Raw genomic sequence first — 25,099 nt, 5'->3', positions numbered from 1 at the left:
CTTGTGTGCAAGGTACAGGCCGCAATTTTCAAGGTAATTGGATGAAATTTGGCACACACGCTTCTTTGGGCCCAAGGACAAAGCCTATTGAAATGATTAAAATCGGTCCATTATTTCGACTAGCCCCCATACAACCGTACCACCCAAATAGGGCTATATGTTCTATTATATTAACAAAAGTCGACAAAACTTAGTTTTATAGAAGTTTAAATGACACTACCGATTTTTGTATTGATTAGGCTTCATTTGACCCTAGGCCCCATACAAACTCCCCTTCAGAAAATGACTTAAAGGTCAAAATTCACTTACAAACACTTATAACATTTTATATTCCGAAATAAAGTTAAAAAACAAACCAAATGTTTTATTTTTTTAAATAATCCTCATTTTTAACATACATAACTGACTGGTCGGCTACGCCCGACTATACATTTATACTTGTTGATTTTCTTTGCTTATTGAGATATACATACAGTATAAAAAATGAACATTTAAGAAGTTTTGAAGTTTTAAAATATTTTTATTTATTCCGTATTGTTTATTTTATATTATTGAAATGAATTTACGTTCGGTTTTAAAAGAATATTGTCGACCATTCTATTGTATTTGGTATGGCAAGAGAAAAAATACTTGGAAGAAGACCAGGTACAGTAGCAGTATTTTAATGGGGTTGCTATGTTCCTGGTTAATGTGTAAATGTATGTTTGCATCAATAATCATTTCAAAGAAATATGAAAATTCGATACTACTGATAACAATATCAGTTATAGGTATGTATGAGTAAAGTATATATCAGGACACGTTGTCATTTTTATTTTCATTTCTCAGCCAGTGGATACGTTCTTACCGATACTATGAAATGTCTAATTCTAATGATATTTGTATCTGTATTGGGAAAGTCAGGACGAAGTTACATGAGGGCATTATGTTTTGCCTTTGTTATAGCAGGTACGTCAGATGCGTTTTCTATTTTATTTTACCAATTAGAAAATAATTTATAAATTGAAAAGGTCCTATTGAAAATTTATCTACAAATACTGGTGAAATATTGCGAGTTTTTTCCTGTTCGAAAATATTAGCTATTAATTTAACACGTACACGTTTCGATTTGATGACAAAACCATTCCAAAAAACTTTGGTACACATGAAAGAAGATATTAAAGATGTACAAAATGCCTTTAATGAACTCAAGGACGTTACAAATGTCCTACATGAAGAAGTAATGTTTGATGATATAGCACATAATATGACCTCAGACCAAAACTTTCAATATAGATATTACAATACAGGGTCGTATGTGTCTAATCAATACAATTTTAAACGTACAGTTAATCCAGAGTTCATTGAAACCCGATATAAGAATAAATTCAGACTGCGTTGTCGTTCGCAGTTGGAGAAAGGCAAAGCTCGCTGTAGAAAAGCATTTTCTAATGCTCTAGAAAAATGCTACGAAAAAATGCCATTTATTATTAGGACATTGATATGTTGGCCATTTAAGGTGGATTTTATATGCAAAATCAATATATTGGGTAATCCTGAAAAAATTTGCGATCCATCCTATGCTGTGCCAGAACATTTTGGAGAAACTTACGTTGAGTTGGTTGCAACTGAAAATAAACTAGACGCGGATAGTTCCAGTGTCAAAGTTAACTACACAATATTGAGTCCCGATGAAATACCTGGAGTGAAGTTAGGCTTAGTGCTGTTTTCAATCATGAGTATTAGCAAATTTGAAAAATATTTTATTTTTTATTTTTTAAGATCGGCTGAGGAAACTGCTAAGAATGTGGCAAACGAATTTAAAATTAGAAAACGAATTTTTGATTCAATTCTTAAAATATTGCAACAATTTTTAGGATTTATGATTTTTAAAATTGTATACGGTACGTATAATTGATTAAACGTTTTTCTCTTTACATACAGTGATGTTCAATGTAAAAGAGCCACCTCCACGTTATAAGTTTCTCTCCACTTAAAATCTCTCCTACATAAAATTGAGTTGAAAAAACTAACTGAAGTTTTGTATTGATCTGTTATGAATATAAAGACATAATTCACGCGTCGATATTCGTAATTTTAATGTATTTTTAAATTAAGCTATATAAAAAAGTGAGCCGTAAAATAGAGCCAGTTTACAAAAACACAAAAGTTTAACAATTTGTATACGATTTAAAAATTGAAATAGATATAAATAGTAAGCTTAACCGTTATGTCAATATCCATATAAATTTTTCCAAAATTAGTCAGATAAATATTTAAATCGATTATGATCGATTTTATATTTTTACCTCGTTCATCAATAGCCAACATTCCCGTATATGTTTAAAAACTAAATGTCAGTTATCGATCAATAATTAAGTTTCATTATAAATTTTATGTTTTACTTTTAGCTTATACCAGCTATACCCAGTGTGCTTTGCTACCCTAAAAGCAATGTAAATAAAAAACACTTAAAATTGTAAAACTCGGTTTTGGAAGTTTACAAAATTAAGATGAACGTATGTCACTAACTATTTTTTACATCTTTTCAGCAAAAAAAGTCAGGAAAAAGAAGTAGAATTTTCTCCACAAATAACATACATAAAGTACTTCCAATTTTGTTGAAAAACCTATGAATTTTACATTAGTTTGATGTACATCGAATATGTTATTTGTAGTGACTTTTCTACATCTCTTTACTCACGTTATTGTACTAACTAAAGACACTTAGGATATAATTTCCTTACAAACTTACCCGTGTGTTATCATTTTACGTATTAGAACTTTTTTTCATATTTTAATAAAATACAAAAATTGGGACAACAGTGGTTAGCTGATGTGTGCTAAATAAGAGATGGGTACGACAGCTACAAAAGTTGGAAAACTTGAACGTAAATTTTTTTAAATATTAGTTTTTGGCGCGGCACAATTTATTGCTACATTTAATACTATTTCCTGAACCAAAGAATTATTTCAACAATTTGCCTATAGTCCTTACTTTAACATAACGTATTTTTATAATTTTTTTGTATGTATGTATGTATGTATGTATGTATGTATGTATGTATGTATGTATGTATGTATGTATGTATGTATGTATGTATATTTATTAATTATAGCTTGCGTTAAATATCATAAGATGTACAAAGTTGATCTTGAATATGACAATATTTATGTAACGGATTATTTTAAACATTTGGATCGAAGGATAAAATCACTTGGAAAGCAATCATTATTGCCATTCAAAAAGGTGGGATACATAACTGAACGATATTTTTATTATTATTATTAATGCATAACTTCGAATATCTAATAACAAAGTATGAAAGTAAAAAACTTATTGATCCTGATCATTCGTGGCAGCGCACACAAGAAGAATCACAGGCGGTTACATTTAACTTATTACAATTCTCTTTGGAAATTTTATCAGGCTGCTTCTTTTTATTTCTGGATTATGTTATTGTATCCGTCTTGTTAATAATTCGGAATAACTCGGAGATGTCGTTTGTACAGGAGGGCGAACATACGATTCAATTTCAGGTAAGATTAATTATTCTTAATTTAAAATAACAAAGAAAACCAACGATGAAATTGGTTTTTATTTTTAAAAAAATTGCATTAGGAGAGGATTATATATAATTAAGGGTGGGTTTTTCTGATAATGATAATCTTAATTCTTTGGGTAAACATGACTTGTTTTGAGTTTTTTTTAATGATAAGGTATCGGTATTCTGACTTATTTCGGTATTACCAAAGAATTACTTTAACAACTTCAACAATTTAGCATTATCGGTATTTTGACTTATTTCGGTATTGATATTTTAGGGTTATCGATATGACTTAAATAATTTAAAAAATTGTTGAATAAATACATCCGCATTATCAAACTTTGAAATACAAGAAAATAATATTGATATTATTTTATGTATTTTTTTTTTAAATTTTCATTCATTAATAAAACATTAAGAGAAAACAGTAAGAGTCCCATATTCGACTATGCCGAATATCATATACACATTATCAAATTGTTTACATTTGGAATATGGCTTTAGTCAATTATGGACCTAGCTCTTTTGAACTAACAAAATATTAATTTTTAAGCCAGCAATGAACGTTTAAGAAATTTTCTAAAGGGGACCTTATGTTGGGGGGTAGGATCAATAAGGGAACGATTCTCCCTAAATTTGGTAGAGAGATTTTGGCTCTTTAGTAAATTACTTCTTGGCTCATATGAAACTTAATTATTTCAAATTTTAACTATGAGCCGATCACCAAGCAATAGGGAGGTGATGGCTAGTAATGGCTATACTCGTTTTTTGCCAGTAATGATCGTTAATGTTATTTTCTGAAGCAATGATCTTCAAAAAAATTGATAGAGAGATTTATCAATATCTGAGAGAGAAATAAAAAACTTTGGAAATTTTATCTTTTTTTTAATAAAATATCGGTATTGGTATTTTATTTATTTCGGTATTGGTATTTTAACTTATTTCGGTATTGATAATTTAGCGTTATCGGTATTTTGGCTTATTTCGGTATTGGTGTTTTAATAAACAATGGTAGTTGTGTTGAGAAGGTATTTAGCGGTAACCATAGCTTATCGAAGCTTAGCTTATTTTTTCCGAGATAAGCTCAATATTACGGAATTTTTGAGAACCATAGGAGATCAATATTTTCAATCACTGGAAGAAAACTGAGGGCTTTTTCAAAAAAATTTTCCTTTGAGAGGTATTCCTTAAAAAAAGTGCACTACAGGGCATCCTATTGTTCATTGTTTATGTTTTTGAATGAAAAGTTGGTAATACTAACAAAGATAACTGATCTTAAATCCATAACTGAAAAACACAATTATCGGTTAAAGTCCGCCTAAATTTGTTCCGAGTTTAAACTAACACCTAGTTAACTGAGTAGTATAAAACCCTCCCTTAAACATAAAATTTCCACTTAAAAACACATTTCGCTATATTTGATATAATATTTAAGATATATCAATAATTTTAAACCTAAGTTTAAATCAGTCCATTGTTTTGTTTTGCTTAACTACTAAGGGTGGTTTTCTTACTACTTAGTTAAACTAGGCTTAACTTGCTATGAGATTAAACTCGAAACAAATTTATTCGACATTAAGAGCTGGGTTTTGAGTTGGAAATCAAACGCCAATTATAAATCAGATTAGTTAACAAACAATAAATTTAATCTGATGTTAATCGTCCTTGATGTTTTTGGGTACAAGATTAAATTTCGCAGTGTTGCCACACAAAACAACAAAAAATGTTAATGTTTGTGACGCAAATTTAATATGAAAATTAATGAAAAATTAAAATTAAAACAAAAAAAGACTCCCTAATTATACTAATCAGCGTTTGTATTGTTTGCTTGAAATTAGCAAAAGCATACACAATTTTTGCTTTGCTTAAAGTTTTTGAGCAGTTGTACCCAAAACTGCCGGAATCTTTTTTAGGGAAACTTTTAATTCTGCATGAGAGAGATAGAGAAAGAATATCATTTATCTCTCTCGCGGTACGGAGTTTCCCGTGCTCGGAAACTTGTTTTCTAATTCTTCTCATTCGTACAACAACAAATCAATGCAATTTACACGTAGTTTTTGAAACAAAAGTTTCAAAAGAGAATTAAGAAAACGTTTAATGTATTTAAACCGTTTGTACGGAGGAAAAGTAAGGTAAGGAAATGTAAAATTCATAAAATTTTTGTCCTGGTGTCAATATTTGATGAGCTGTATCAGATGTTTTTACAATATTTCCATATTTATTTCTTCTAAAGAAAATATATAAAATTTTGGTATCATTGAGAGACGTTTTAAATGTCGTATTAGATTTTTATATTATAGTTAAAGTTTTAAAGTTTTCATAAAATTTTTAGATTTTTTGCATTTTTACACTGATGGATTTCAAATAATCTAAATCGAATTTTATTTGAATTTATCGAAGGCTATGTTCGCTACCAAAATATTGCAAAATAATGTAAACAATAACATACAAACCTTTATTTACAAGGCAAGCGTAACAAGTAAGTACTTATTTAGGATAAATTGTGTTAATATTTTATTTAAACTGTAAAAAATTGCATACCCTAATGCACATACATACATACATACATACATACATACATACATACATACATACATACATACAGTGTGTGATAAAAATGTGCAAATGATGGTGAAATATTAAAACTTTCGGTGTAATTTTTTAAACTAAAAACGATATTTAAAAAAGTTTTATGTTTTTTAAAACTGTATTTTTTGAAGATATTTTTAAACTAAAATAACTAAAAAAATCCACTTAACTATACTTAAGAAAAATAAAAAATTTAATCTAACTCATATTTGGTGCGTTGTACTAAAAGAAAATTTATATTATAAATTAAAATTTTTTTTAGTGCAAAAATGTTAGCATTTTGTATCTTCTCTTTGGGTTAATGATATTCAACTCTGGAAGGCTTAATTGGCAAACTGAACAATATTCTTGTATTATAAACGTCCATATTCTATGGCAGCTCTGTCATTGGTCTCTTGTGTTTCTACATGGGTGTTCGTAAGTGTAAACCCGATTTCACCATAAATTTTTAATCGGGTTTAACTATGGCGACAGTAGGGAATAATGTAATGATGAAATTAGAACAGTTTTTTAAGAAGTCTAGTGCTTTTACCTTATATTTGGTGTCATTATTTCTCAACGTTTTGATCCTTTATCATTAGAAATGTCGACATTAATGATTCCATTAATTTTAGGCCATCCATCAATTCTATTCATGTCAGAGAAGAAAATATAAAGACTCTCTTCACTGAATGCTCAAAAGGTTACTAATACAAGACCTTAAAGGTTTTAAGAACTGGTCATTTAACGTTGATAATACTATGATGCAATTGGATAATGACCAGAAATATAAGGCCCCTAGAGTCATTAGGGTTAAACCTGATTGAGAATTTATGTTAAAGTAAGGATTACATTTACGAACACCCATGTAAAAACACATCGGACCTCTGAGAGAGCTGCCATGAAGTATATACATATACATAAAATAATAAAATTTTGCATTATAAACTATTAATATATAATAAAATGTTACTTTAGTACCACGCGCCAAAAATGTGTAAATGAGTTAAGTGGATTTTTATTTTAGTTTAAATATATCTTCATTAAATACAGATTTTAAAAACATAAAACTATATGGTTTTTGGTTTAAAAATTTAGAACATTTATACATTTTCGTCACACACTGTAAGTATATTGTGTTTGAATTTCTTATGTTGTTGGCAATTTTTAATGTGTCCTGTGTTATGATAAAATAATTGTTTCTTTTAGCCCGTGTCTATTTTAGACAAATATTATGCTAAACGTCAAATTGTTATCATGATAAAAAATTAACAGGTGGGGACTGTATTTATATCGATATAACGTCGTTATGACAGTGTTGTCTAAACATTTGTTTACACTGTCTAAACATTTGTTTAGACGATGCAAAAAAAATTATTTTTTATCCCGAGGACCTACTGTATATATATTCTTGTATATTTCACCGTCCGACAAAAATTAAATAAGAAAAAGCAAAACAGTGAAGCAAAAACAAACACTGACACTAACCAAAATTTTAATGTCTATTTTATAAAAATTTCATTATCAACAGCATTTCTGCTCAAGTTTAAACCACCTTCATTGGGTGCTTAAACTTGCAAACAAAACTAATTAACTGAGTACTTAAAAACTACTTTCGTGGATTAATTTTAATTTAATCCCTAATCCTTCACCTAAAGATTGGCCCTAACAGATGATTGTATTTTTCAGTTTTGGATTCACCTAAAGATTGTCACTTAAAATCTTACCGCCTTATGCAAAAACGATTATTAAGTTAACAATTCATATTAGAACCTTTTTTTTATATGAAAAAAATGTGTAGTAAACTATTGTTAATTTTAGTAAACGTTTTTGTATAAGGCAGTTAATATGCAAACTATTATCAATTTTAAATAACGATAATTCTATAATGTTGATCAAAATATGTATATTAGACCGACTCACAAAAATGGTGCTTGAGTCACCCCCCTCAAAATACTCGATGTTATACAATAGCCAAATATTTTCTGTTAAGTGTCCTGAATTTGTGATCTTAAAATATTTTTGGAATCATCAAAAAACAAGGCTAGATAAATTTTGAAAGGGGTAACAAAACACGTTTTTGCTTTCCATACAATGTGAGTCGGTCTAATATACATAAGATATACATATACATATTAATTAATTAATTTGTAGTGATGACTTGGTTTTTATTTCAGATACAGGGTTCAGGATTAATAGCACGACTTTTAAGAAAAACAATGGGTAATTTTAATATGCACGAAACGGTTTCAACTTACTTAACTAATGAGGCATGCTTGCCTAGTCCAACATGTTTGCCAAGAAGGTAAATATTGAAATATGTAACTAAAAAATAGATGCTTTTACTTAAAAAATAAGTTTAACTCAGGGTAATTAAAAGAATCACCATATTTTTTACTTGTTGAACAAATATTTAATATTTCGAAGCAACGACTTTATATATATGTATGTGTTATCAAATGATATAACTTCTAAATAGTTAATGAATAAATTATTAAGGAGGTATTTTTCCCGATTTTCCTTAAATTGTTCATGGATTGCATGGAACATGGAATAAAATAAATATAAGAAAAATTTAACTTCGGTCCTTATTTGCAGATTTATGAAGCTTTAACATATTTTTATAACCTACACCACTTTAGTGGGGAGTGTATGTTGGGTTTGTGCTGATGTTTGTAACGCACAATAATATTGGTCCTATACCCACCTTAAAATATACCAATAGGCTCAGAGTCATTTTCTAAGCCGATTTAGCTATGTCCGTCCGTCTGTCCATGTAATCACATTGTAATCAATTTACAGGTCGCAATTTTGAAGATAATTCAATGAAATTTAGTATATGATATTCTATTGCCCCAGGGACGAAGACTATTGAAAATAGTAAAGATCGGTCCATTATTTCATCTAGGCCCCATAGAACTGAACCCGCCAAATAGTGCTTTTAAGTTCATAATTATGTTTATATACTCGTATCTCGACAAAAAGCTGCAAAACCAAAACCAAGCCTTGATGACCCGGATGAACTTTATAATTATTGGACCCTAGTCCCTATAAAAAGCACCTTTCAAAATTTGACTTAAATGTCCACAATTTTTTCAACAATAAATGGTTAAAAATATATGTATGAGGTAATATACAATTCAACTTAAATGCTTTATTAAGAAAACTAAATCACATTTTATTTTTTGTGTAGGGTATGATATGGTCGGCCTCTCCCGACTATAATTTCTTACTTATTTTCTTTTACATTTAATTTAAAGACAATCTGTCTATTCATAAATGCTTAATAAAATTATTGATGGTTTATTGTATAGAAAATAAACGTAATAAACCTAAAAAAGCGTTTTTATGAATACGTTAGAATATCTTTGGCTTCAAAACGAATTCAAAATTATCCTGTACTTAAAAGAACTATAAAGTTATGGGGAATTAAAGTAAATAAAAATGTTAATATAAAAATAACTAATACTGTTAATATATAAGTTTTAATTAATACAATTTTAATAATATTTTTTTTTGTTTTATTTTCTTTCTTAATGAATAATTACAAAATTTGACTAGAATATTTTTATGCTCTCCTGAAAACTTAACAAGTAAAAGAAAAGTAGATATGATTGTTTTGTTATTGACACTTTCAGTAATAAAAAATCTTCAATTTAAAACTTCAGTACATTTTCATTAAAGGCAATAACATTTATTTATATTTACAGTTTTTATTTAAAACTATCTGGTTTATATACAATTGTATTGGTACTTATTTACCAAAGTAGCAGATTTTTACGTATGCGTCGAAAAATTTGTGGTTATTTTTATCGAAAGCATGAAAAGAAAAGAATATTGTATCTGTACAATTGTTTACTAAAACAAAGGAGGACTCTAAGGGAGACTTTAATAAGGGAGGCAAAGTATAATTTCGCAAATCGACAAATACGATTAAGAGCTAATTTATTCCTGGTAAGTTACAAAAAGGTTATTAAACTTGATTAAGGACATAAACCAATATACATACCTATATACCTATGTATGTATGCATATTAGGGTGGGTCGAAAAAATTTAAGCCAGTCACCCCCTACGATTAATTATATGTTAATAACATTAAAAAAATATATATATTTTTTGCCACGCCTAGAAATACCGCCCTTTTTGTTTTTTGTTAACAAATCTTATATCAATATTTATGGCTTGATTGTAGCTATAATTTACTCTTAGACAATTTTTTAATTGGACGTCATATTCTATGCGCGACTTCTGATATATCGGATCCCTCCCCAAAATCTAAAATTGTGGCTATACTGGAATAAAATACATTTGCTATTAGTTTTTAAAATGCTCACTTTTATATATAAGCAGCTATTTTATAAATATTTAAAAATACCTGTATATTTCTAACTACCAACAATTAATTTGAGAAGGATGTGGTCGAAAACTTTTTTTTAAAATTAGCTCTATTATGAATCTAATTAAAACCATGAACAGTTTCATGGCAAATATTGAAAATATATTTCAACAATTAATGCAAAATCAAAGCGTTATCATACAGATCCTACTAACGGCGTTAGCCAACACAAGAAGTAAGTAGAACAATTCCTACTACTTCAGAAAATTGACGTACTACCCGTCTCTGAAACACACTTTACCCTAAAGAATTGTTTCAGAATTAACGGATACTTACGATACAAAACATCCAAGTGGCAGAGCCTGTGGTGGAACAGCCATTTTAGCGATAAAAATATTAAGACATTTCCCAATGCCAGAATACAAAAAGGACCATATCCAGACCACCTCTATAAATATACCTGATAGTAGATTTACAAGCTATTGTTCTTGTTTCCCTAACAAGAAGACGAACTGGTTAAAGTATAAAATGTATGATAGCTCACACTTGAAACATTTCATTGAAAAATTACCATGAAATACAATACGCTGTGCATATAATTACGAATATCTTACAAGATGCTGTCAAAGTGTCTACACCCCCAGTCACTTTGGAATACTACAAAAATTCGAAATGTCCTAGGAACATTGAGTCTCAGACGTCAATGGCAACAATCGCGAAACTCAAAACATAAAGGTTAAACTTAATCAGTGCCAAAGAGGACTTCATATCGCCTTAAAAGTTAATAACGAATCTAATCTGAGAAATTATCTCAAAAACTTAGACCCTACTAATAAAACAGAATATAGTCTCTGGAAAGCTGTTAAACATATGCAATGCCCTATTGCATATTAATCGCCCATTCGGCTCCAGAATGGTCAATGGGCAAGAAATACGTCAAAAAATATTGAAGCACTCGCCAATCACTTGGATGATAAGTAGTGGATATTTCCTTACCTTATGGAAAGTATACGAGACTTTTATGATATCAAAACCGGGAAAAGATGTCACTCAAGCGACATCATACCGTCCCAATAGCCTGTTGTCTATATTCCCAAAACTTTTTTAAAAGTTATTGGTTAAAAGCCTTATAGTACACCTTAACGATAATTGCATTATTCCTGACCATTAGTTTGGTTTTAGAAGAAATGCACTGTCGAACAGGTGCATTGAATAACTACTTTTATTCGGAAGGCCTTCGAGAGCAAGCAGTATTGCTCAGCATTATTCATAGATATTTCTCAACCTTTCGATAAATTCTGGCACGATGGACTAATACACAAAATTATCAAATTACTACCTGTCTAAAGTGTGATCTCTTCAAGTCGAAAAATATCTGCTGGATTACCTCAGGGAAGTATTCTATGTCCGTTCTTATATAGTTTATATACCGCAGAGCGCACTGACTCACACATCAACATTTGCGGATGATACCGCTTTTGTAAGCATACATGCAGTGTTGCCACAACCAATTTTTTTCTAACCAAAATTCGAATAAAAAATAACCAAATTAAGAAAAAAGTAAACAAAATTATTTTTATTTGTTTTATGTTTACATTTGGACATTAAAGAGACTTTTTATGAGGGATAGTCAATTATATACCGATCCTCATAAAACTTTTTTATGTTGAATTTCATGCTTAGAAGCAATATAGTAATTTTCTGAATAGGGCATAATATGGGGGCTAGGTGAAATCGTTGACCGATATTTCGCATTTTCAATACCAATCAAACTGGGTCAATTTCTTTTTGACTCTATCGTGTTTTCAACAATAAATATATTACTCTTCGCATATTCGTTAACAAATGCAATTAATATTTATTTTAAACAACAACTGAGTTATTATCGCGTTTCAGCGCAATTTAAAAAATTTTAAATTATAAATAGAGATTTCGTTCGACGTAATCTATCCAAATTATCCGACAAATTGACCAAAATATATAATTTAAGACGGCAAAATCAAATCTAGTATAACAACATCATCTAGAAAATGTAAATAAAGAACTAAAAGTCATGGTGAGATAGTAGAAGTCAAAGGTCATGAATATCAAATTTTTGCATATATCGCGATTATTGTTCGTCGTACGAGTTTAGATGTTATTACAACTTTTGTATGCAATACAATTTCATTTTCTATAGCTGTGTTACTTAAAAATATCAGTTGATTAATACTTTAAAGATATTGCGATACTATTCTTGCATCAATTAGCATAAAATACTTTATTTATTTTTTTTAAATCATTTATCTTAGAATTTCGGCAAATTAGCACAGTATTTGTTTAAACAAATAAATATGCAATAATAGGTATAGAAGTTGCAATTATACTTTAAATTTTAAATTTAATTTTAATTTTAAGGACATAATCTACTAAGTACGTAGACTATTCCCACCAAATTTCATATAAGTATCGCGAGTTCTTTATTATTATTATTATTATTATTATTATTATTATTATTATTATTATATTAAGTTCCAATAGAAATATTAAACAAGTTTGAATCGACCCAAAAAGTGATTTTAAGTTCATGGATGCACCAAAAGGAGAGAGAGAGGATTCATTATTCACGGTGTTAGATTGACTAGTGTAAATACAATAAACACAACGGTGTTGTTATGATTTTTATCAACTCATTTAATATGTGGAAAACTCATAGGTAATTTTGCTAAATCCTAACCAATTAAGATAACGAAAAATTCCTTTGTGCACATAAGTATAACCAGTAGATGTACAAATTGCAGTAATAAAAAAATTTCGAATAGTAAAAAAAAATTCTTCATATGACCAAAATTCAAAACAGGACGATATGTATATTTACATAATAGATTTAAAACTAGAGATAAAAGAAGTTTTTATTTATGGAATAAAAGCAAACAGCATTTAGTTCAATTGTTTGCAAAAAATAACTACTTACAACGAAAAAATAATTCACATGTACACATGCAAAATAAAAATAACCTATTTTGGTTAATAATAACCAAAGTGGCATAATTGCATACGTTATAAACTTTCAAAATCCAGTCTCACATCGGCGAAGTGGCTGGACAAATTTAAAATAAAGGTCAATGCAACAAAATGTACTCACGTTACATTTACTTTAAGACGAGAAAAATATCCTCCCGTACAGATAAACAATATAAAAATGCCTGAACAAAGCCATGTGAGATATCTTAGTATCCACCTTGATCGGCGCTTAACATGGACTCCCCACATTGAAGCCAAGGTTACCCAAATCAAATGTACTGGCTAATTGGATCACGGTCAGGCGTACAAAGTACTTTTGTACAAAACAGATATAAAACCGATATGGCTATACGGCATTCAACTGTGGGGAACTGCCTCCTCATCTAATGTTGCGCCGTTAAGGTCAAAAACAGGTGCCCCGTGGTACATTCGCAATAGTAATATTCATAGAGATTAAATTCTCTTGTTTAACCTACTTGTCGAAACTAATGGACCTTGTCGGGGAGTTACTGTCAATTGAGGGTCATAGACGACTGAGAAGAACGGAAACATTGGATTTTGCCAGATAATCAAATTATCGAGAACTTTGGTTGAAATTGCATCGGCAACAATAACGTTAGTTATAAATGCACTTTTATCGGAATACATTTGTTGAAATAATAGTTATCTTAAAACATACAAATATAAAAAGATAAAGACCCTCAAAGACAAATTTTCGGTTTTCTTCCATAAACTTTTAAATGTCACGTTCGTCACGTTGAAACAGGATTTATCCCGATAACTTTTTAGTTGGCAATCAGAAGTATTCAAAACTTTGAATCTAAATTAATTTTAGTATATAGAACTCAATTTAAAAGAAAAAATATTTCTAAGTGGGGTTTTTTTTATAGAATTTCAAAGTCTGTCACGTCACGTCACATTACATAAATTTTCTTAAGTGCAACCTTCGAATTGTGAAATATTGCTATTTAAAAAGATGTGATAATTATGCAATTTATTCAATTAGGTGTTAGTTATGATTTTTTAGTTAATAAGTGAAAGAAAAAACACAGAAATTCAACCAATTATATTTTTAAGAAATGTATGGAAAAAAGTGATTTTCGGATATCGGCTTTATTGGGCGTTATGACCGATTATTGTATTATCATCAGAAGGGTTAGTAGTTGTACATTTGGAAGTTTTTTGTGTGTTTGTATTATAAGGATGGCGAAATTTTAGTTATATATGCAAGTTTATGGGTATATCAAATGTGGGCTTTGTATGGAAGCTATGTCTAATCATGGACGAATTTAAAAAAAAAAAACAATTAGAAAAGTATAGTCGGGCATGGCCGACCATATAATACCCAACACCATGAGTATATTTTTAAAATTTTTATTTTTTTAAGAAACTTTTACGTTGAATATTACTATAATTTCAAAATATTCAAACAATTTATTGAAAAAAACTAAAATTTCTAAATGAGGCTTTATATAGGTCAAATATGGGCCGATCCTCGGTAAATTTGGGAAAGGATATATTTTTAAATAACAGTTACTTTTGTTGAGTTCAATGCAATACAAATGGTTACAAGTCAATTTTAGACGTTTAAGACATTTTTTGAAGGGGGGTTTGTATGGGGGCTAGGTTCAAATAAGGGCCGATCCTTACGAAAATCTGCAATGTCAGTTATACTTATATAGAACTTATTTGTACCAATTTTCAGAGAGATAATAGAATATTTGACTTAATTATGAAGGTTTTGGTTCCCAAGATACTTATGTCAAATTTCTTCGCTACATTCGTATTTTTACACCCATAATTAACGTTAAGTCGTTTTCTGAAGGCAACATAATATGGGGGTTGGGTCAATTATGGACCAATCGACATAAAATTTGGTAAATTTTTACTCGTATAAATCATACTTCATTGCTGCAATCCTATTTTGAAGTCAGTAATGAGCATTCAAATAATTTTATGGGGGGACTTTATATTGGGGGTTAGGTCAATTATGAACCGATCCACAAAAATTTTGGTAGAGAGATTTTGCCTCATATGAAACTAACTTGTGTGAAATTTCATCGCTATACTCGTATTTTGAAGTCAAAAATGAGCGTTAAAGTAATTTTATGAAGGGGACCTTATATGGGGAGAAGGGTCAATTATGGACCGGTCCACATAAAATTTCATCGCTTTACTCGTTTGTTTAAGCCAATAATGAGCGTTAAAGTCATTTTCTGAAGGGGATCTTATATAGGGTCAATTATAGACCGATCCACATAAAATTTCATAGAGAGGTTTTTTATAGTAAGACACTTATGTCAAATTTCATCGCTATACTTGTATTTTTAAGCGTATAATGAGCGGGACGTTATATGGGGGGTAGGGTCAATTATGGACCGATCCACATAAAATTTCATAGAGAGGTTTTGCCTAGTAAGACACTTATGTCAAATAACATCGCTATACTTGTATTTTTAAGCGAGTAATGAGCGTTAAAGTTATTTTCTGAAGGGGACGTTATATGGGGGGTAGGGTCAATTATGGACCGGTCCACATAAATTTGGTGGTGAGATATTGGCTTGCTTTAAACTTATGGGTGTCAAATTTCATCGCAATATTCATATTTTTAAGTCAGTAATCAGCATTATAGTCATTTTCTAAAGGGATCTTATATGGGGGGTAGGTCCAATTATGGTTCTATGTCCGGTGTAATTCAGAATTTAATATCGGAAGTTTGTGGCATTTGCTTTATAAACAACGAATTTGTGAATGTTTGAAACTTTTTACACAATATTCCGGGGGGCATATTTGTATGGGGGCTATGTGAAATCGTTGACCGATTTTGATCATTTTCAATACCAAACATTTCTGATCAATAATGAATATTTTGAAAATTTTCATCTTCCTATCTCTATTTTTGTGTACGCTATAGTGCCAACAACAGACAGACGGGCGGAGATATCTAGATCGTCTTAGAATCTTACGAGGTCCAAGAATATATATACTTTATGGGGTCTTTGAGCAATATTTCGATGTGTTACACACGGAATGACAAAATCAATATACACCCCATCTTTTTTGATGGTGGGTATAAAAAGGAAAACCAAATAACTATTATTTATTATTATGGTACTAACAAAACATTGGAAACTTTTAAACTTATAAAGAAAAGAAGACTCTAACTAAAAAATATGCAAAATAACTGTTTAAATAGCATCGTGGTTTACTGTTATCTTAACCCATTAGATCCCTAACATTTTAAAATCAATGAAAATAAATTATTTGTTGCAAAATGAATCTTATTATGAGTAAATTTAAAAACAAGAAATTATAAATTTTGGAAATGCGATTTTTGGGCTGTACAGCGGGACAATATGGGTATAAATATGAATAAATAAAATTTAAAATCAATTTTTATTATATTTTTAATATTTTGGTATTTTCTAAAAAATTAGTTTTGAGAATTTTTCCTTTAGATTAATTATGAAATGTTTTGAAATTCTCTGTGAATTGCCGTATTCAGTGCACTTTTTCGACACTTTATTGATATTTGTGTCAAAATAAATAAATTAAAATTCATAAATTCATGTATTCTTTACTCACACTGCTGTCATACAATGCCCATTCACCAAAAATGTTGTCTGGTAGATCCTCTATTAATAAACAGTATTTATCAGTTAATTTTTCATTAATTTCTTGGCAATATTTGAAAAAATAATTAAAAAATCTAAATGTGAATTGATTTTATTATAATGATAATTAGTAGCACCTACAAGTCTTCAAAAAGGACATAAACATCCTTAAAAGATAATTAAGATATATGAAAAAATAGCCCATTGTAACCAAAAAACAATTTTTTAATAATTTAAAAAAAATCCTAATAGGCTGATCTGTTTACTTTATTTTTCTGTAAAATTCTAATCCATTTAACTCAAAATTAAAGAGTTTGACATCAAATTGCAGCGAAAGGTGTGAAAAATCGAATTAAAAACTCTGTTGACAAAAAATTATTTAAAATTTACCATTATGTTATTATGATTTTGTAATTAGGTACATTTATTCTTTAGATTCTAAAGTGAAGGGTCAAATAGACTACACAAGCGGCTGACAAACTTACCAGTATTTTACGTTTGTGCAAGCCTGTTGTGTAGTGTAAGAGGGTGTTTCGGGTTTTCACAAATACTTGCGGTTTGTTTGATCAAAAAACAAAAAAATGTAGATTTTTAAACAAACATTAAATTTTTGTCAATCCATTTGTATTGTTTATATTTATAAATATTTTTTTTAATTTACATCGATATCTTTGCAAGTCCACAAAAAACGTGAAAAAATCGGTGAAATCAATGTTTGTGTAGTGTGTGTTGGAATGAAAAAAGTATGATTGTTAAGGCGCTAGTGCAGTCTATTTGGGTTTTCATATAATAATATTGGAATAATATTCCAAAAATCAAACTCAGTAATATGGATAATCTAGCATTATAAAATCGGTTGTTTTTTTTTTGTACCCAAGCGAGTACAGTGGGAACAAATGGGTTAAGGTTCTTCATTTTGATAATTTTGTATTTTTTAATTTTTTACCAATATATTTTCTTTGGCTTAGTTAAAATGGCTAGAGTTCAGGTTTAAAAAGCAAAATAAGTAACGATTTTAATATTTCTTTTAAAATTTTTCCTAATATTTGTTGATTTGTAATTAATATTTAATAAACAAATCAACACTTTCAAAAATATTTAAAAATATTATGAGAAAGAAACAGTGAAAACTCAAAATATGGTTTAAAAAACCTTGTAAAACTGCTCTAATACAGGAACCTTTGATGACAATAGAATTTGAAAAAATTACTCTTCTAGAGTAGTTATTAATAAAAATTCGAAACAAGTACTCATATGGTTGAAAACAAGGAAAATAAGACCGGACCCGAAGAATATTAAATTTAACGGTGGCAAAATTATGGTAAAGAACTCTTTTTCGAAGTAAGGTGTTGGTCAAATTCAAAAGATACTATGTTTAGTATAAGGTAGAGATTCATTAAGAAAAGTAAAGTATTCCTCCTCTGTGGAAACTAGACCCGAAGTTTGGAAATTTAAAAACGACAATAGCCCTAAAAACCATTTTTCGAGATGCAATCTCGAGACTCGAAAGTTATACATGTATTGAAGTCGCCTGTCTATTCACCATATCTCAACCCCTATGGGAAACAGGAGTTCGAAGATAAATTTTTCTCCGATGTCGAGCAGCAATACAAAGTAAAAAATACCTAACTATATTCTGAATTACTTGCAAGTTCTGACCATTTTTGTTAAAGTAATACTTTTCTGTTACTGGCAAAAGTTTCCATTTTGCCAGTAACAGAAAACCAAATACTTTAATCTTGTTTTACATTTTCACAATTCAATTAATTATGTTCATAAAATGTTGTTAATTTGAGCATATAAGTACAAATACAAATTAAATTCTAAAAAAATAATAAATTTGTTTAATAAAGTTTTGGGTTTTGAATCCGTTTGTGTAAAAGTTTCCATTGTTTTGTCGCCCACTACATATTAGGGTGGAAGATAGTGCTGTTTCAGACAGAAATTTAAATTTGGTTTATTATATATAAGATACTTTGACGTCAATGGTTTAAATGATGAATATGTCCATTTTGATGTTTTTATAGTATTTTAAATACTGTATATCTTATTCAATGTATATCTTACTTAATGTACACCAATTTGGTATCATATATATGTTCTTGGAGAGGTGGGAGAGATGTATTAAAAAATTTCTATAAATTATAAATTTTTCAAATTTTTATATAGAATAAATAACAACGGTCTGGTGTTTTTTTTGCCGATCTTTTAAATTTTAATGTCAGATTGGGGTAGATTTAATGGTTCAAAATCCAATTGAGGTAATATTAACAGGTAAAAAACGGATACAGGTAAAAAACTAATTCAAAATATGTTTCGCACATCTTAAAGCTTAAATCTTACACCAAAACTACTGCATTGGCTCCACCTCATGCTTTTTGTTTCCGACATATAAATCGTCGGCTTTCTGATCATAAAATGTTGTAGGTACTTACATTTTTATATGTAAAAAAGTTTCCCAGTTGTATTCCACTTTGTTTGCATAATAAAATTTATACAGCTTCTATACGTTACTAATTTTACCGTTTATTTTGTACTTTTCTACAATATATGTAAGTATATATTAGACATAATTTGAATACATTTAAAAAAGTCCATCATTACTCATTTTAATTAAATCTAAATATTCAATAAATTTTACTTTATATTAAAAATCAGCAAAATCGGTCAATTAGATTAAATTTGTAAGAAAAAACGAAGTAAATTTTTTTTAAATTTTCTTAAATTTTATTAATCACTGATTTTCGAATTATCAGTAATTTGTCATTTACGAAAAACACAATTTCATAAACTTTTCTCTTAATTTTGTAACAAAAAAATACTTTTTATGTTGACAACATCAACACAATTACAACTGAAATTAGTTGTAATTCATACTATTCAATTTCAACTCAACTGGGTTGAGTTGTAAACCATAATAGGAGCAATAATAATGATATAGTCGGAAAAATAAAATAAATATATATACAATTTATATATTTAAAATGTACATTTGGTGAAGGGTATATAAGTTTCGACATTTTATAGGGCCTGTTTAGGTGGGAATCAAACTCACCACCTCCGGTCTACCAGTCTGAATATGTGAATATGTGTAGTGAACATTAATTATATTTTAAATTTTAAACTTTGAATTATAAAAAGAGCAGTTTTATTTCCTATATTTTGTCACATGATAATAAGTGATTTATATTAATGTGTACGTCTTTTTAAAACCTTTCAAATGTTTTCAAACTTTAATGACGTTTTCTTTTCCTACAAACAGATTCCGGCTAATATTCTTGCAAAACTTGTTTAGAAGAATGTAAGACTATAAAGCATCGTCAATACAATGTCGTTATCATTTTATTAATTTTAACTGTTTTACTGATTATTTAAAACATTTTATTTCGTATTCAATAAATAGGTTTTTTAAATAAAATTTAAATATTTTCATATCATGGAATGTTAGAAAAGTGAGCATAAACGCCGGCAATCATTTCAATGTTGGCGTTATTGAGAAGATTTCAGAGTATCATAGGGATATGGTCGCTTAGAGGTCATCAGTGACCAAATTGTACCCTTTTCACTTTAAAAAAATTGCAAAAAACAAATATCTACAAAAAAATTGCATTTTAAAAATTCGTTAATAATAAAATATTTTTCTGTTAAGATGATTTAAAATAAAACCTTTTTGTATTTACAAGAGTATATTTGATGTCGAAAAGGTTTTTCTTTAGACATTTTATATTAAATAATAGTTTTGTATAACTTATGTTATTAAAAAACAAGTAAGAGTTCTATATTCGGCTGTGCCGAATCTTATATACCCTTCACCATGATGTGTTAAAAAACAGTCATTACGAATTTTATTACAAAAAATCAAAAAATACCAATTGTATCCCATTTTATACGATCTAAATTAATTCGGGCTCTACATGCTTAACTTCATATTTCTAGGTTCAATATTATAGAAATTTTAAAAAGTACCTTTTGAAGAATGAAAAAGTACCAAAAACTTCACTTTTATGGGTTTCCACTTAATCCAGGCTCTACATAATGTGTTTAGGTTCAACATTGTAAAGCGCGAAAAGTTTGAAAAGCGTCTGGAGTGGCAGTACATTCACGATGAAATACCAGGGTTCAGAAATATTCGTATACGAACACTTAAATTGATACATTTGTGATAAATAGGCATGAATGAAATCAGCAATTTCTGTTTTTTATGTTCACATTCGGAAATAAGATGTAATTTTTTAAGCACACATAAATGAAAACATTTGTATTTTGTATTTTAGCACATATTTGTGTAAAGTTAATGTTGAAAAATAAAGCAACATTTATAATTCTAACAAATATTTTCCTTTCTTTTTCATAATTTTTCATATATTTTTCAACTTATCCATTTACCGTTTCGGTGAAATCTTTATTAACCCTCTCATTTAATAAAATAAAACTTTCGTTAAATTTGTATGAAGAATACTGGGGAATTTTTGAATAAATAAATATACAGTAGTTTTTCGATTTAACGACCATTCAATTCTACGAACATCGCATTTAACGAACAAGCTAATTTTTCCTATTGACTACCTTAAATAACGAACAAAACTTGTTTTTTGTACTCTGTTTAACGAACTAATAAAAATATTATTATTTAAATGAAGATAAAATGACATTTATCAAAAATAACAAATAACCTAAGTTGTAGCAAGGGGTGCTTTTATACCCAAAACTGTAACACATTCTGTGCCTCGTTTCTGTAACTCTCGCATCGAGAAGTTTCTCGCATGAAACAGTGAAATTGAAGAAAAAACAATGTGAATTGAAACAAAATGTAATTTCTCACATGCAAGTGTTTCTGTAAGAAAATTTTGAGAGAACTATCTGTCATTTATGTTTTTTGACTGAAGTTATTGGAAATTTGTGAGTAAAAGTGTTTCTGTAAGAAAATTTTGTGAGAAGTTTCTAACATGAACTGTCAAAAAAACTCACGTTTTAAAACGGTGCGAAAAGGAAACTTTTAAGTAAATAAAATTAATTTAAACATGAATTATATGAAACAATGAAAAGGTAATGTTATATTTATAATTATTTAAGATTAAAATAAATATTGTTCACTAATTTTTACAAAATAGGAAGAATTTCGTTTTACGTTTTACTTAGTACTGCATATAACGAACTTTTCAATTTTACGAGCAGGCCTGACAACAAATTGGTTCGTTAAATCGGAAAACTACTGTATTTCGAATTTTTTTTTAATTTTCGATATTTTTGAAATAGCACAAATATTAATTAACTTTACCGTAATATCGAAATTGTATATCATTCCTTTTGCGTGACCCATGGAAGAACCTTTAAAAGGAGCTTTTTATTATTTGACTCAGATCACCAAATGTTGCACCGAAACTTACGTTTTAAGTGGGAACATTACAATCTTATGTTTTCTCCATACAGACTGGGCCACCATAGTATACATATACATACATATAATTATTGGCTAGTATCATTGATATATACTTACTTCAAAATTTTCTATTGTTTGTTTTTTCCTTAATAGGTTTTGCGACTAAATTGGCCCCGTTACTTCAATTGGCTGATTAAATTTCATATTGGTCGTCGAAAATGCGTTATATGCGGTGAATTGGAAGGTAATTTGAAGGAACTACTGTGGTGGTATAGTACAGTTACACATTCACAGTTATATTTAAATTCGTTTAAATTTTCGAAACAATAAGCAACATTTTCCGTTAATTTACAGATTCAAAATTTGTCTTTTGTAGAAATGCAGCATGTAAAGTTTCATACTGTAATGATTGTTTCGATGATATTGGAAATACCTGCTGGATTTGTAACGACATCTTGTCAGTAGAAATTATATTAAATTTTAATGATTTTTTTGAGCAATTCTCGTTTGTGTAATTTATTACTTATATTTTTATTTTATTTTAAAGAATTGATTTTGAAAATTAAACAATTTTATGTGTATTTCACAATATTACCTACAAAACCGTCGTTACATTTAGCTTGTATCTGCAGCACGACAATGTTTTAAAGCATCTTCATTTGAATTTTATTATTTGCTTTGAAAACACAAATATAATTTTTTTAGATTAAAAATAAATTTATTTATTTTGACACAACCTAAGCATTTTTGAAATAAACAAATAAAAATCAGCTGCCTTAACGATTTCACCTTACTTAGTACATCCTGCTTTAAACTTTGCGATTCGTAGACTCCTCCCGAAGATACCTGAAAATATATTTTATGTTTTGTTCCATAAGCTTCAGTTGCCGTTTATTATTAAGTATCATTTGACGATGTTTTTCAGAAGGACTTTTATAAAAATAGTTTGAATTAAAAAAATAATAATAATTAGTAGGTATCTATAATTGTAATAATTGTAATATGTTTAAATATTGGAATTAAAAAAAAACTTTGTGAGTTTTAAAAAAAATCTGTGGATTATAAAAACTAAAACCACAATATTTCGAAAATTCCAACTCGTGCTCGAAAAATTTTTCAAAGCTGTAGTTCTTCTAAATTTGGAATACATACATACATCTATACTAATGTAATATCACATGCAATTAAAATATGTTTGTTGCTGGTTATAGAAACGATTTGTTGCGCGCCATTTTTTGCTCGGATTAATAATACATCAACAATGCCAGCAAGCCAAAACGTCAAATAGTCAAGTTGGCAAAACATTTTTTTTTCATACGAAAATAAAAGCGTAATACTCAAAGCAAAATAAAAAGAAGGCGCCAAATGTGTAACAAGTGGCTATTTGGAAAATTGTTGCAAACTGCGACAACTTGTCGACGATTGTGGTGAATGGAACAACTCATACATATGTATATACCCAGCATCCATCCACTTCTCCCAAAATAAAAAACTAAATTAAAAACAAACAAAAGAAGGTTTTATTGGGTAGATGGTTGGCTAGCTGACTGGATAGATGACTGTCTGTCTGATCATAATAATGACAACTAGCAAAATAGGCAGCATCTCGTTTTCTGTGTCTCTCTTTGTACGAGTAAGAGGCGACAAACAAGTCGCGACTCGTAGCGGCACCGTGGAGACACACGTTCTTATTTTATAACAACTACCCTATCGACGAACATAGTCATATTTAGTCATTCACAGGGGTTACGGAACAGAAACGTGGAATTCACACTGGAAGCAAAGTAATTTGTCGCACAAGGGTAGTTATTGTGGTATTTAATGTGATGTCTACAATGCTCGTAATGGCGACTTTGAGAATCCCAAAACCACTGAAAGTAGCTGGCAGAATATGGGAAAATATATTCAATCGTTTTTCAAACTGTTTGTTATTGGAAGCATTAGTGAGCAAAATAATAGAAGAATGTTCTTTATTCATACATACATCCAACATACAAACATCCATCCATACATACATACCTACCCTTCACCTTTGTGAGAAGGATATATACATATAAGTTTGTCATTCCGTTTGTAATTTCTATAATATAATTTTCCGACTCTATAAAGTATATATATTCTGGATCCTTATATATAGCAGATTAAGCCATATCTGTCCGTCTTTCTGTCTGTATGTTTGTTGAAATCAGTTTTTAGAAGACCCCAGATATCGGCGAGATCCGAATCTTCAATATTTCTGATAGACATGCTTATTTGCTTGGAACATGAAATTAGGTATGTGAAGCCTGGCTTATATTAAAAACCATAAAAGGGAACTTTCATTTTTCAAAAGGTACTTTTTGAATTTTCTATAATATTGAACCTAAAAATATGAAATTAAGTATGTAGTGTCTAAATTAGGTGAGAATCCATAAATGGGAACTTTTTGGTACTTTTTCGTTTTTCAAAAGGTACTTTTTGAGTTTTCTATAATGAACGTAGAGTCAGAATTAGATGTGAACCGGAAAGCGTGAACTTATTGGTATTTTTTTAAAGGTAGTTTTTGAATTTTCTATAATATTAAATCTAGAAACATGAAATTAAGTATGTTCAGCCCGAAGTAAGTGATTTGAAAGAAGAGTTCTTGATACCGACATTTTTTAACACACCATGGTGAAGGGTTTAACACAT

The 25,099-nt window shown here is 29.1% G+C and overlaps 1 protein-coding gene across 2 annotated transcripts; it reads left to right on the top strand.

Moving 5' to 3' along the window:
* The first annotated feature begins 500 nt into the window (after positions 1–500).
* LOC111678640 (protein sneaky) lies at positions 501–23,233 on the top strand. Of its 2 annotated transcripts, XM_046950037.1 has the most exons (10): positions 501–770; positions 829–948; positions 1,011–1,689; positions 1,762–1,883; positions 3,099–3,229; positions 3,301–3,519; positions 8,273–8,400; positions 9,806–10,049; positions 22,583–22,673; positions 22,784–23,233. In XM_046950037.1, exons 1-10 carry the CDS (start codon positions 557–559, stop codon positions 22,942–22,944), a joined length of 2,109 nt encoding a protein of 702 aa, XP_046805993.1. In that variant the 5' UTR covers positions 501–556; the 3' UTR covers positions 22,945–23,233. The 2 variants fall into 2 exon arrangements, with proteins under 2 accessions (XP_046805993.1, XP_046805994.1); XM_046950038.1 differs by lacking the exon at positions 1,762–1,883 and having other exon boundaries at positions 1,011–1,718.
* The last annotated feature ends 1,866 nt before the right edge of the window (positions 23,234–25,099 follow it).

The sequence above is a fragment of the Lucilia cuprina genome, chromosome 4, assembly GCF_022045245.1.
Source record: "Lucilia cuprina isolate Lc7/37 chromosome 4, ASM2204524v1, whole genome shotgun sequence".
NCBI lineage: Eukaryota > Metazoa > Arthropoda > Insecta > Diptera > Calliphoridae > Lucilia > Lucilia cuprina.
This window is presented reverse-complemented; position numbering and strand designations above follow the sequence as displayed.